The sequence below is a fragment of the Lithobates pipiens genome, unplaced genomic scaffold, assembly GCF_037356315.1.
Source record: "Lithobates pipiens isolate NorthernLeopardFrog02 unplaced genomic scaffold, aLitPip1_a1.2 Scaffold_30, whole genome shotgun sequence".
NCBI lineage: Eukaryota > Metazoa > Chordata > Amphibia > Anura > Ranidae > Lithobates > Lithobates pipiens.
This window is the reverse complement of record NW_027507791.1, coordinates 149,693,292-149,708,155: the sequence shown is the minus strand read 5'-3', so window position 1 is coordinate 149,708,155 and position 14,864 is coordinate 149,693,292. Positions and strand designations below refer to the sequence as shown.

The window sequence follows — 14,864 nt, the reverse complement described above, 5'->3', positions numbered from 1 at the left end:
GAGGGGGACAAGACCCCCGAAGTCGGGAGAAGAGGCCGGCGGCGGGGAGGAAGAAAGCCGGACTCCTCCGCTAGTAAAAGAGCTACAAGAAGATAGCGGAGGAGTCCGGCGAGAAGACCCCCGAAGACGGAAGACCCCCGGAGCTGTGCAATAAAATATTTTTTCCCTGTGTTGTGTTTTTTTTTTTTTTGTACTTTTTTTCCACAGGTGAATGGGTAGGGGTACATTGTACCCCATACTCATTCACATAGGGTGGGGGGCCGGTATCCGGGGGCCCCCTTATTAAAGGGGGCTCCCGGATTCCGATAAGCCCCCCGCCCGCAGACCCCGACAACCAACGGCCAGGGTTGTCGGGAAGAGGCCCTTGTCCTCATCGACATGGGGACAAGGTGCTTTGGGGTGGGGGGGCCGCACGCCCCCCCTCCCCCAAGGCACCCCCCTCCCCCAAGGCACCCCCCCATGTTGAGGGCACGCGGCCTGGTACGGCTCAGGAGGGGGGGGGCCACCCGCTCGTCCCCACCCCCTTTCCTGGTCGGCCGGGTAGCGTGCTCGGATAAGGGTCTGGTGTGGATCTGGGGGGGACCCCCACGCCGTTTTTTCGGCGTAGGGGGTTCCCCTTGGAATCCATACCAGACCTAAGGGCCTGGTATGCTCTCGGAGGGGGAACCCATGCCAAATTTTTTTCAGAAATTTGCCGTGTAGTTCCCTCTTGAGAGCTGATAATTCTGTCAAAGTCGCCTCCGTATAAACGGAGATCCGACTTGGAGGCGATCTCCATTGAAATCAATGGGTACCAGTCGCCTACAAGTCGGATAGAAGTAGTACAGGAACCTTTTCTGAAGTCGGAGCGACTTCAGTAGTGTGCATTAAGACGGCTCTCATTCACTTACATTGCTTTTTAAATGTTGTCCGACCTGAGGCGACTAGGGGCGACCTGAAGTCGGATCAGGAGTTGCCCCTGTGTGAATGGGCTCTTAACCACTTGCCGACCGCCGCACGCCGATGTACGTCGGCAGAATGGCACGGGCAGGCATAAGCACGTACATGTACGTGATTTGCCTCCCGCGGGTCGGGGGCCCGATCGGGCCCCCGCCCGGTGCCTGCGGCGGTCGGTTTTCGTTCGGGAGCGATCCCGGACGAGGGGACGGCCATTCATTCATGGCCACCCCCTCGCGATCGCTCCCGACGAATGGAAATCCCCGGTGACATCACTTCCTCTCCTGTAATGTAAACACAGGAGAGGAAGTGATGTATTCTCTCCTCCGTGTCGGTATTTTTCGTTCCGACACGGAGGAGAGCGGATCAGTGAGTTGCACCAACACATCCCACACACAGTAGAACATGCCAGGCACACTCACACCCCCCCTTTACCCCCCGATCACCCCCCCAATTACCCCTGCCCCCCAGTCACAGTGACACCAATGTCATTTTTTTTTTTTTTTTTTTTTTTTTTTGCATTGGTGTCATTTGTGACTGTAATAACTGTTAGGGCAGTTAGGGTTAGCCCCCTTTAGTTCTAATGTACCCCCCTAACCCCCCCAATAAAGGTTTAACCCCGTGATCACCCCCCGTCGCCAGTGTCACTAAGGCTGGGTTCACATTGCAGCGGTTTATGAGAACGAATGTGATTCGCACCGCACTGCAGTGCAAATCACATCCGATCTCTGTGCGATTCGAGTTCAGCCATTCGCCGCACCCGCCGCACCCGCCACACCCGCCGCAAATTCGCACGGGACCCTTTTTTTGGCCCGCAGCAGAATCGGATCGCATGGGTGTTCACACCATGCGATCCGAGTTTGCAGATCGCACTGCGATATGCGAACTGATCTGGGGGTGTCAGTAACATTTCACTGACACTCCCAGCAGTTCGCATAGGGCAGTGTGAACTGCCGCCGGGAGGCATGCGATGCGGGAACCCGCCGCGGATTCGCGGCGTTTCCGCATCGCTCCAGTGTGAACCCAGCCTAATAAGCGATCATTTTTCTGATCGCCGTATTAGTGTCACAGGTGACGCTAGTTAGGCAGGTAGGTATTTAGGTTCGCCGCAGCTTTTTATAGCGCTAGGGACCCCCATATACTACCGCATAAAGCCCCCTGATTGCCCCCTAGTTAACCCTTTCACCAGTGATCACCATATAACTGTTACAGGTGACGCTGGTTGGTTAGTTATTTTTTTATAGTTTCAGGGCACCCGCCATTTATTACCTAATAAAGGTTTAACCCCCTGATCACCCGGCAGGTGTCATTTGTGACTAATAACTGTTAGGGCAGTTAGGGTTAGCCCCCTTTAGTTCTAAGGTACCCCCCTAACCCCCCCAATAAAGGTTTAACCCCGTGATCACCCCCCGTCGCCAGTGTCACTAAGGCTGGGTTCACATTGCAGCGGTTTATGAGAACGGATGTGATTCGCACCGCACTGCAGTGCAAATCACATCCGATCTCTGTGCGATTCGAGTTCAGCTATACAGATAGTATGGCTGAATTCGTGTCGCACCCGCCGCACCCGCCGCAAACTCGCACGGGACCCTTTTTTTGGTCCGCAGCAGAATCGGATCGCATGGGTGTTCACACCATGCGATCCAAGTTTGCAGATCGCACTGCGATATGCGAACTGATCTGGGGGTGTCATTAACATTTCACTGACACTCCCAGCAGTTCGCATAGGGCAGTGTGAACTGCCGCCGGGAGGCATGCGATGCGGGAACCCGCCGCGCATTCGTGGCGTTCCCGCATCGCTCCAGTGTGAACCCAGCCTAATAAGCGATCGTTTTTCTGATCGCTGTATTAGTGTCACAGGTGACGCTAGTTAGGCAGGTAGGTATTTAGGTTCGCCGCAGCTTTTTATAGCGCCAGGGACCCCCATATACTACCGCATAAAGCCCCCTGATTGCCCCCTAGTTAACCCTTTCACCAGTGATCACCATATAACTGTTACAGGTGACGCTGGTTGGTTAGTTATTTTTTTATAGTTTCAGGGCACCCGCCATTTATTACCTAGTCTCACTAGTGTACCCCTAAATTTAGGGGTGTCTACTTTCTAAAATGGGGTCATTTGGGGGGGGGGGTTTGTGCCATCTTGGCATTTTATGGCCTTCAAAACTGTAACGCCCTTAGAAAGCCTGAAGGCGGTGCTTGGTTTTTGGGGCCCCGTACGCGGCTAGGCTCCCAAAAAGTCCCACATATGTGGTATCCCCGTACTCAGGAGAAGCAGCAGAATTTATTTTGGGGTGTCATTTCACATATGCCCATGGCATGCGTGAGCAATATATCATTTAGTGACAACTTTGTGAAAAAAAAAAAAAGTTTGTAATTTTCCCGCAACTTGTGGCAAAATATAAAATATTCCATGGACTCAACATGCCTCTCAGCAAATAGCTTGGGGTGTCTACTTTCTAAAATGGGGTCATTTGTGGGGGTTTTGTGCCATCTTGGCATTTTATGGCCTTCAAAACTGTAATAGGTAGTGAGGCGTGAAATCAAAAATTTACGCCCTTAGAAAGCCTGAAGGCGGTGCTTGGTTTTCGGGGCCCTGTACGCGGCTAGGCTCCCAAAAAGTCCCACATATGTGGTATCCCCGTACTCAGGAGAAGCAGCAGAATTTATTTTGGGGTGTCATTTCACATACGCCCATAGCATGTGTGAGCAATATATCATTTAGTGACAACTTTGTGTAAAAAAAAAAAAAAAATTTTTTTTTTGTCATTATTCAATCGCTTGAGGCAAAAAAATAAAATATTCAATGGGCTCAACATGCCTCTTATCAATTTCCTTAGGGGGTCTACTTTCCAAAATGGGGTCATTTGGGGGGGTTTTGTACTGCCCTGTCATTTTAGCACCTCAAGAAATGAGATAGGCAGTCGTAAACTAAAAGCTGCGTAAATTCCAGAAAACGTACCTTAGTTTGTAGATGTGACAACTTTTGCGCAAACCAATAAATATACAATTATTGACTTTTTTTTTACCAAAGACATGTGGCTGAATACATTTTGTCCTAAATGTATGACTAAAATTGAGTTTATTGGATTTTTCTAATAACAAAAAGTAGAAAATATCATTTTTTTTCAAAATTTGCGGTCTTTTTACGTTTATATCGCAAAAAATAAAAATCGCAGAGGCAATCAAATACCATCAAAAGAAAGCTCTATTTGTGGGAAGAAAAGGACGCAAATTTTGTTTGGGTACAACATTGCATGACCGCGCAATTACCAGTTAAAGCAGCGCAGTGCCAAAGTGTAAAAAGACCTCTGGTCATTTACCAGCAAAATGGTCCGGTCTGAAAGTGGTTAAGGTGTGGCTAGAGATCAATTTCCAAAGAATCTGTATGCATAAAGGTACCAACATCCCATTTTGTTTAAAGAATAATAGAGTACTGGATAAGGGATTTTAAAGGTACACATTTCAAATATACACTACAACGTATTATTATAAAAATACAAAAAAAACTCTTTATACACAACATTCCAATAAAAAGATGAATACAGACATATATTCAGAGTCATAGGTATATACACAAAATCCCTATTAACGACACCGTTAATTCTGCAAATCCACACTTAAAATACTGCGTCCATAAACTTCTACATGTTTCGCCAAAAATGGACGAAGTTATTCAAAAGTAATTCTGATATAGATTCTGATATAGATTCTCAACCTTAGGTGTATAGAAAAAAAGAGAAATACAAATCAATAAAACACACAAACATAGACTGCATTAGATCAATCCAAGATGGCCACATGAAACCCCATCGGGAACATCCATATCGGATGTAGTCTCCCATCCCTATCCAAAATCCCTCCCCTGCCCCCCTTTCCCTCCCCCAGCCTCACAAAAAAAAAAAAAATCCCCTATATATTGCAACACTCCATACCACAGCATAGGTCCCGGGGTGAGCACATACAGGGAGTCAAACAAAAATGTAGTCCGACAAAGGTATTTTGCACTCCGTGGTCAAACGCAGCTGTGTTGGGTCACCCGTAGGGAGGGATGACTTTGTGTCCATTTTTATCACAGCGAATATTGAATAATAATACCTAAAGTACAACATATATAGTTATAGTCCTTAATGATCTAGTTTACCATTTGAAGTCTAACAAATTATTTTTATATATGTAAACGAGAGAACAGGTCCATGTTCAGGACTAAATATAAACAGACCCAAGACTCACCCCTTAGTTTTAAGTATACGCTGAGTATATCTAGTATCTCTATTGGGAGCTCAAGCACATGGAGGTCAAACACAAGACACACAGTACACCTAAAAATTAAAAAATAAATAACAAATGTAAAAAAGGATATACACGAATATACCTCCTATGTAAATTTTCATAATCTTATCTGGAAACAGAGAAATTAAATTCATAGGGAGCATATCTCACCTCTTAATAAAGTATAGCGTCTTGAAACTCACACCTGATAATCAGTTGGTGTGCGTTATCACATAAGAGGGAAGGAAGCCAAAGCAACGTATCGCCTTAATATAAACTGAGATATGTTCTCAATAGTTTCTCTGAGAAAGAGAAAAAAAAAAAAAAAGAAACCATTTTGTTATTATTGCTTGTTTCTAATGAAATGCCCAGACCACGCTGGACAATATGTCGCCAGTTTTAATCATAAAAATGTGTTCCTTACCATGTGCTGTCCTCCCATGTTGAACCTGAGCTCCTCAAGCTGCACACAAAAACTGTGCAGCTTTTATATCCCTCCCCGTTGGCAACAAAAGGGCGGTGTGAAGTCACGCCGCCAATGGCGCCACGCGGACACTCCAGGGAGGCCCACAGGGCACGGACTGAAACCCGGAAACCGGAAGTAAGCACTTCGGGTCAGCACAGCCGCAATAACATACCCTGCTGACAATCAAGTGCCATGGTGTAAATATACAGGGTGATATGGCGACAGGCAAACCTGGAAGCCGTGACCAGAGGGGGCCTCAAGGTGGGCACATGGTGGGAAAGACTCGTAAGTCCAACCTACCGTGCACCCTTGGGTGTCCATACATGGAACCCTATGCGGCCTTAAACCCCCCCACGCAGTGCAAAAAAACAAAACCAAAAAAACCCTATTTGTAAAAACATAATGGGAGATTACTCCAAGAAGGGGCCCAATGCTCGTTCCCGTGGCCGTCTCAGATGTCACAAATGCATCTCTTGATTGCTATATACAAGCATCTGAAAAACAATATACACTCCAACCCGTCTTCTCAAGTGAAGACCCCCTTTGCCACCTCTTCGCCCTTTTCCATCTCCAACGGTACGCGTCAGGGATGCCCGCTGTCACCCCTACTATTCGCCCTCTGTATTGAACCCCTGGCGGCGTCTATTAGGCGGAACCAGGCTATAAGAGGGGTTCCGGTGCGAGGCCAGGAATTTAAGATTTCGCTATTTGCGGACGATGTAATTCTTACTCTTACCCAACCCAGGATATCCCTGCCCAACTTGCATATGGAATTAGATCGTTACAGTGCGCTATCGGGCTACAAACTTAACGCGTCGAAGTCCGAAGCCCTTCCGATTAACATTCCACCGCTGGAGGTGGAACATCTACGATCCAACTTTCCCTACCACTGGGGGTCCACTTCCCTTCGATACCTGGGGGTAAACATCACCCCAACCTATACCTCCCTCTATCAGGCAAACTATCCATCCCTTTATGGAGATATTAGGCGTCTGCTGTTACAGTGGCGGAAACACCAAATTTCTCTTCTTGGTAGAATAGCCTCTGTGAAGATGGCTATCCTCCCGAAACTCCTCTATCTTTTTCAGACCCTCCCCATTCCAGTCCCCTCCTCCCACCTGAAAAAATTGCAAAGGGACCTACTTCGATTCGCATGGAACTATAAAAGGCACAGAATACCTCGCTCGGTCATGACCGCCTCCCGATCGGATGGGGGGTTAGCGTTCCCGGATCTAGTCAGGTACTATCAGGCTGCCCAACTCCGCGCGGTCGCTTCTTGGACTACCCAGAGGTCTCACAACCGCTGGTCGGAAATTGAATCCCGGTGGTTGGCCCCTATACACCCTAATAGTATGCTCTGGAGTGCGGCGGCATTGGTTCCCCAGTCCCAATTGTTGGGCCCCATGTCCCACCTGCAGAACCTATGGCGTAGGTCTAACAAGGTGTTTGCCCTGACCTCGGCTAAATCGCTCCTGACCTCTTTTATATCCAACCCTCGAGTGCCAGATAGCCTATCTCGCCAGATGCAACACCCTTGGTCCTCCCGGAACCTTTTCCATCGGAGATCTCTGGTGGACCCCAGATCTAGGAGACTACTGACTTACACTGAACTCCAATCCCGGTTTGACCTCCCCCCGCAGAGCTTCTATAGTTACTTACAAATCCGTCACTTTGCCCAGACCATCTCATCAGACCTCCGTTTCTCCCCGCCTACCTTGTTTGAAATAGTTGTTTCAGCAGGTACGGCACAGAGGGGGATGATCTCGGATATTTATAAAATAATTAACGCCTTTCCTATGGGTCTTAACGGCAAACATGCATATATGCTTAAATGGGAGGAGGCTCTGGGTGAAGTGTTCACGGAGGAGCAATGGCGGGTGATTTGGTCACGGGCATCCAAGAGCTCCATGTGTACACTCTACCGGGAGAATGCATACAAAATTTTGTTCTTCTGGTACATGACCCCGGATGTCCTGCACGCTATTTAACCTTCTACAACAGACCGGTGCTGGCGCTGTGTGGAGCATAAGGGCACCCTCTTGCATATATACTGGCAATGCCCTCGTATAGTCCCTTTCTGGACGGAAGTCCGTACTCTCTTGGCCAGTGTCCTGGACCAACCCCTGGACTTGAACCCAAAGCACTTTTTACTGGGAGTCCCTTTCCCCAAACTGTCCAAATCCCTACAGAAAATATCCCGCCATATCTTGACCGCAGCGAGGTGTCTTGTTGCACTTCATTGGAAAAAAACGCACCCCCCTACCCCGGACGCATTATACGCTCGCATTAGAGACGTGGAGCTTATGGAGAGGATGACCGCCAGGATACAAGACCGGCTGGAAGCGCATGACGTAGTCTGGAATCCCTGGAATCTGAAGGGCGATCGACCCTGACAGGCAAGCGGAAGATTTCGGATGACTACCCACCCCTATTCCCTCCTTTTCCTCCCTACCTTTCTTTCTACCCTTTTGGTATCCCTTTTCTTCTCTTTTTTTCTTTCTCCCTTCTTCCTTTCTCTTATTTCTATCTTCCTTCCAAACCCCCCCGAGGGGGGGTGTTTGATTGGGTTAATGTGTACTACAAGTATCTTACACTATTAGTCGACACCTGTATCCTCGGATTGCCACTCTTTACTGGCTGTTGAGTTTTGAGGACTGGTTTATTATTGGTTGGACTTTATCCCTGACTTACATGTGTTGCAGAACATGCTGTCTGTGAATAGCTCTACCTGGCCTGGTTTGTACCTGCTCCAGGTGGCTATATTCTGTAGGCCAATATGCTCTTATGGTATGTTCTCCCCTGTAATTTTTCTTTTCTCTTTCTTTCGCTCCGCCACTGCTGCATTGAAGTGTATGACGTGTAATGTTTCATTTTATACTAATAAAAAGTTATTTGACAAAAAAAAGAAAAACAATATACAAAATTATTCGGCAAATATTATACAAAAAGAAGAAAAAAAAAAAAAAGGAAATTATTATACATCAGTTTTCATCATGTGAATGAATCCACATGCTCCTCTCCGTTCAGGAGGCCACTAGATGGTACATGCGTGTTGGTTGTGTGGGCCCATAACAGGAAGTGAGGGGCGAACATGACCAACATTTCTTATGGCAGCACCGGTTGCCTAGGATCAAAGCACAACAAGAGACGCCCAGAACCAGACATCAAGGGTACAAGTGACTATCGTCACCTCACCATGGACAATCCACCCCAGTTCATAAGAAAGGTTTATAACTTATCCCCTTATTAAGCCCTGGGTATCGGGTCGCTTCCAACAAATATATCCATCGAGTCTCTAGCTGTAAAAGTCTGGTTTTCGATATCCCCCCCCCCCCCCCTCGTTCATGTTGAGGTATATGTTCAAGGCTAAAAAATCCGATGGATTTAAGATTGTAATTGTGGTATAGCCCCACGTATCGACTTATGGGTGTTTCCATCCTGCGTTTAGAGATAAAGGATATGTGGTCTCTTATCCTGCAAAACAGAGGACGCTTAGTCTCCCCATATAAGGTGCAAGTTTTGTCCCTATATCATGGAAGGGAGCGATATTCTACTTCCCAATCAGAACACTTGGACACCGAAATACAGAACAAATTGTCAAACAATCGGCTCTGTATATTTGATGAAATGTGTTTGTGGAGCATTCTACGTGGGGAAAACTAAGCGTTCTCTGTTTTGCAGGATAAGAGACCACGTATCCCTTATCTCTAAACGCAGAATGGAAACACCCATAAGTCGATACGTGGGCCTATAACACAATTTCTATCTTAAATCCATCAGATTTTTTAGCCTTGAACTCCATGTGCTTGAGCTCCCAATAGAGATACTAGATATACTCAGCGTAAACTTTAAACAAAGGGATGAGTCTGTGGTCTGTTTATATTTAGTCCTGTTTTCTCATTTACATATATAAAAATAATTTGTTAGACTCCAAATGGTAAAACTAGATCATTAAGGACTATAACTATATATGTTGTACTTTAGGTATTATTATTCAATATTCGCTGTGATAAAATGGACACCAAGTCATCCCTCCCTATTGGTGACCCAACACGGCTGCGCTTGACCACGGAGTGCAAAATACCTTTGTCGGACTACATTTTTGTTTGACTCCCTGTATGTGCTCACCCCAGGACCTATGCTGAGGTATGGAGCGTTGCAATATATAGGGGAATTTTTTTTTTTTTTTTTTTTTGTGAGGCTGGGGGAGGGAAGGGGGGCAGGGGAGGGATTTTGGATGGGGATGGGAGACTACATCTGACATGGATGTTCCCGATGGGGTTTCATGTGGCCATCTTGGATTGATCTAATGCTGTCTATGTTTATTTGTGTTTTTATTGATTTGTATTTTCTTATTTTTTTTCTATACACCTAAGGTTGAGAATCTATATCGGAAATGATATCAGAATTACTTTTGAATAACTTTGTCTATTTTTCCTGATGAAGCCGTTTGGCGAAACATGTAGAAGTTTATGGATGCAGTATTAAGTGTGCATTTGCAGCATTAAAGTGGAGGGCCACCCTGAAAAAAAAAAATATTAAAAATGACAAAAAAAATCTAAAAAAAAAAATTTTTTTTTATTTTTATTTTTTTATTTTTTTTTTACTTACCAGAAATGCCTGTTGCTAGGCACATAATCCTAATCTTCCTCTTCCTCCTCCGCGGAGATCTTCTGGTCTTCTCTCCTCGTCGCGTTGTCTTATGGGTAATGGGTCGTGCTGTGTTCTGGGAACTGTGTGTTCCAGAACACAGCACGTCCCATTCACAAAGCGCTGCGTGACTCGCGCATGCGCAGTAGGAAACGGGCAGTGAAGCTGTAAGGCTCCACTGCCTGTTTCCCTTACAAGGAATGGCGGCGCCGGGAGCCGAGGGACGGGTCAGCCTCGGGCGGCCGATATCGCGGGCGACCTGGACAGGTAAGTGTGATTATTAAGTCAGCAGCTGCAGTGTTTGCAGCTGCTGACTTATTTTTTTTTTAAACGGCCCTCCGCTTTAACAGTGTCGTTAATAGGGATTTTGTGTATATACCTATGACTCTGAATATATGGCTGTATCCATCTTTTTATTGGAATGTTGTGTATAAATAAAGAGGTGTGTGTGTGTGTTTGTTTTTTTTTTTTTTTTTTTTTTTTATAATAACGGTACTTTGTAGTGTATATTTATTTGAAATATGTATCTTTAAAATCCCTTATCCAGTACTCTATTCTCTTTTTTTTTTTTTTTTTTTTTTTTATGGTTTTTCATCATTTGCCATAATTTCATGAGATTTTTAATGTAAAAAAAAATAGGGCACCTTTTTAAAAACGCTTATAAATGAAAACACGGCTAAAAGCGGTACCGGCATTTAGCCAATGAAACGTGGAACTCTTTGGTGTCTGAACGTATTTTTTTTGCTTTCAAAGAAATGCTGTTAAACGCAACTGCCTAAAAACAGCAATAAACGAGACTGTGCACATGGTCACATAGGATAATATTGAATGAGTTTAGGGGCAGTTGAAAAAAGCGTCTAACTGCCTCTGGACGTGTTTTTAGCAGCGTCCCGTGTACATGGGGCCTAAGATAAGAGGAGAGTTCAGGGGCATCTGAAAAAAATGCCCAACTGCTCCTAAATGTCCGTTTACCAGCCGCAGTGTAGATGAGGCCTTACATTACCTTGGCAGCAAGAGGCAATGGGAAACGGACAGATTTTTAAATGAGCTATTGGGTAATACTGATTTTGTTCATTACTCGCTGTCAGATGACAGAGATACCCAGTTAGGAAAAATTTTGCTTGCCTTCCCTAAATCTTCTTCACGGTAATAGCCATAATTGGTAAATGTGCTATCATAAAAGGGCTAGCGTGCATATGAATTTGCGCACAATTCTGGAAATGTGTGTGTGTGTGTGTGTGTGCGTGTGTGCGTGCGTGCAAGCATAGTAGCAGTCATTTGACAACAAACATTGATGTCTGCCTCAAAGAGGGCATTGATCTTCTACTAGCTGTGGACAGGAAGGAGGGGTGCATTTTGCTTGCTTTATGACCGCCATGATGTGGTGAAGCTTCTTTTCAGAAATATCCCATGTTATATAATAATTCTTGGTGATTTTAGGCCCCTACAGATTTTGAAGATGTTGCTGTGTATTTCTCAGAGGAAGAATGGCGATATCTAGAAGCCGACCAAATTGACCTCTATCGACAAGTAATGATAGAAAATTACGAAACCATCCACTCTCTGGGTAGGTTGAATGATTTCATCTGTAATAGCAACAAACAAAATAGAGACTTAAAGCGGAGTTCTGGCGAAAAAAAAACAAAAAAACAAAAATATTTAAAAGTCAGCAGCTACAAATACTGCAGCTGCTGACTTTTAAAATAAGGACACTTACCTGTCCAGGGCGCCCACAATGTCCTCACCCGAAGCCGACCCGTCCCTCTAGGTCCAGGCATCTTCAGTAATGGAATCAGGAATTGAAGCCTTTGCAGCTTCATAGCCTGGTTCCCTACTGTGCATGTGTGAGTTGCGTTGGGTGTTCTGATTGGTCCCTGCTGTCTTCTGGGACCTGTGGGACGGAGGAGGGGCTGGACATGGCGTAGATCATTGTGGATTCTGCGCCGGAAGTGGGAGCAAATACCTGTATTAGACAGGTATCTGCTGCCCTTTCCCCACTGAAAGGTGCCAACTGTGACACCGGAAGGGGGAGGAATCCGAAAAGCGGAAGTTCCATTTTTGAGTGCGTTAAGCCCTGTACACACAGGCAGAATGTCGGAAAACATTTACCAGTAGTAAAAATACCGGCTGATGTTTTGCCCGTGTGTATATCGGACGTGCATGCTGTAAAACCAGCAGCCGACCGACTCACAATCAGTACTCTTAGCCAGTGGCAGAGAGTGCTAATCAGAGTGTCCGGGGGGGGCTTTACTACCAGGCTTTACTTTTCCTCCCCCCTCCAAAAAAAGGGTAACAGCTTAGGTTACAAGCATGGCAGATCCACAAATGAGTTTCCTGTTATTTTGTATTTTAGTGTTTTTCTGTTAGCAGGGTTAAAGCTGATCTTCTCTCATTAAACGGCTGCAGTGGCTGTGTGTGCTTTTATAAATGTTGCATAGCTGCTACTTTTATAGTATACAGTGCTTTGTTCTGGCAGAGCAGATGAGCATAGTGATTGATTGAGATCAGGCTCAGGTAAGTATGAGGGGAGGTGAGAGAGGTGGTATACACACTAAAATATTTTTTACCTTAAAGCAGAACTTTCCCCATAACAACTTGATAAAAAATAATGTTCTTTAGCCACTTGCCGCAAAATTGCGTACCTGGCCATCATTTTGCTCAAGTGGTTGTACCGAAGTGATGCCTGCAGTAGCAGGCATCACGCCGGTACCATTTTTTTTTTTTTTTTTTTTTTTTTTTTTTTTTTTTTTTTTAGAGCTGGTGGTTGGCTTTCTTTATAATGATAACTGATGCCGCTAACTCTTATTAAAAGCAGTAGGAGGGGACACCTCTATTCCACTGGGAGACCTTAGCCACCAGCCAGCACGTCGGCATTGATCGGGTCTCCGATGTAGTAACCAGGCAAGCAACATCACTTCTGATTTACACGGCAGCCAATGGCGCCAGTTTTACCCATTCCCAATCTGGCTCACGCCGATATACGTCGGCACTTTGAAGAGGGATATCGTTGTTATGGCAGCAGCTAGCTACCATAACCCCAGTATCCTCTTCTTCAGTGAGCGGCCCAGTTTGAGATAAAAATGGTCTCTGTGGCGGATTTGCCGCAAGATCACTTTTATCAGGAGAGGGAGTGCCCCCCTCCTGCTGCTTCCTGGAGTTGTCGGTATCAGGGGAGGCAATCTGGTCCTCTCCCTGGCTTGGTATGTAGACGATTGAGTGGAAGATGGCCCCCACCCATCTCCATACCATTGCAGAGCGGAAGCAATGTCAAAAATTTTATGACATATAATTTCTTTTTTTTTATTGCTTTTTAGTGTAAATATGAGATCTGAGGTCTTTTTGGCCCCAGATCTCATATTTAAGAGGTCCTGTCATGCTTTTTTTTCCTATTACAAGGGATGTGATAGGATTGTAATGGGAATAAGTGACACAATTTATTTATTTATTTTTAAAAGAACAGTTTAAAGATAAAAGCACCCCATCCCATCAAGCTCACATGCAGAAGTGAACACATACGTGAGCAGCGCCTGCATATGAAAATGGTGTTCAAACCACACATGTGAGGTATCGCCGCGATCGTTGGAGAAAGCAATAATTCTAGGCCTAGACCTCCTCTGTAACTCAAAACATGCAACCTGTAGAATTATTTTATTGTTTCCTGTGGAGCTTTTTAAGGGTAAAAGTTTGTCGCCATTCCACGAGCGGGTGCAATTTTGGATCGTGACATGTTGGGTATCAATTTACTTTATTAAAAGTCAGCAGCTGCAGTTTTTGTAACTGCTGACTTTTAATTTTTTTTATTTTTATTTTTTTAAGGTGGCACTCCTCTTTAACTTTGTAAACACCAAATCTCAGAGGCGTGGTCTTTAAGTGGTTTAAAAAAGTCACAGTATTTAAAAACGCCGATCTTGGTGTTTTGAATACTTTCAAGTGGAGGGGTTTGGGGTCTTTTAGACCCCAGATCCTTCCATAAAGAGTACCTCTCACATGCCTATTACTGTCACAAGGGATTTTTACATTCCTTGTGACCGCAATAAAATTGATCAGAATTTTTTTTTCAAAGAAACGGTGTACGAGAAAAAAAAAAAAAGTTTAAAATGCCCCATTCCTTCGTGCTCGTGCACAAACGTATGCGTAAGTCACGTCCGCAAATGTAAACAGCGTTCAAACCACACTTGAGATATTACCACGATCGTTAGAGTGAGAACAATAATTCTAGCGCTAGACCTCTACTGTAGCTCTAAACAGGTAACCGGTAAAATTTAAATTGTCCCTTATGGAGATTTTTAAATACCTTAGTCTGTCACCATTCCAATAGTGTGCGCAATTTTAGAGCATTACGTGTTTGGTATCTATTTACTCGGCATAACATCATCTTTCACATTATACAAAATTTAAGCTAACCTTAACGTTTTATATATGGGGTTTTTTGTGTATGTATGTATGTATGTATATATATTCATTGAAGTGTTTTTTTTTTGTTTTTTTTTCCAAAAAATTGTGTTTGAAAGACCGCTGCACAAATACAGCGTGACATAAAATA

General features: G+C 44.9%; 1 protein-coding gene across 1 annotated transcript in view; it reads left to right on the top strand.

Moving 5' to 3' along the window:
* LOC143942237 (uncharacterized) overlaps nt 1–14,864 on the top strand; it is a 127,584-nt gene that overhangs the window by 98,246 nt on the left and 14,474 nt on the right. The window contains exon 13 of the mRNA XM_077463486.1: nt 11,762–11,888. Coding sequence (XP_077319612.1) covers nt 11,762–11,888 — 127 coding nt within the window. The remainder of the gene's footprint in view (nt 1–11,761; nt 11,889–14,864) is intronic.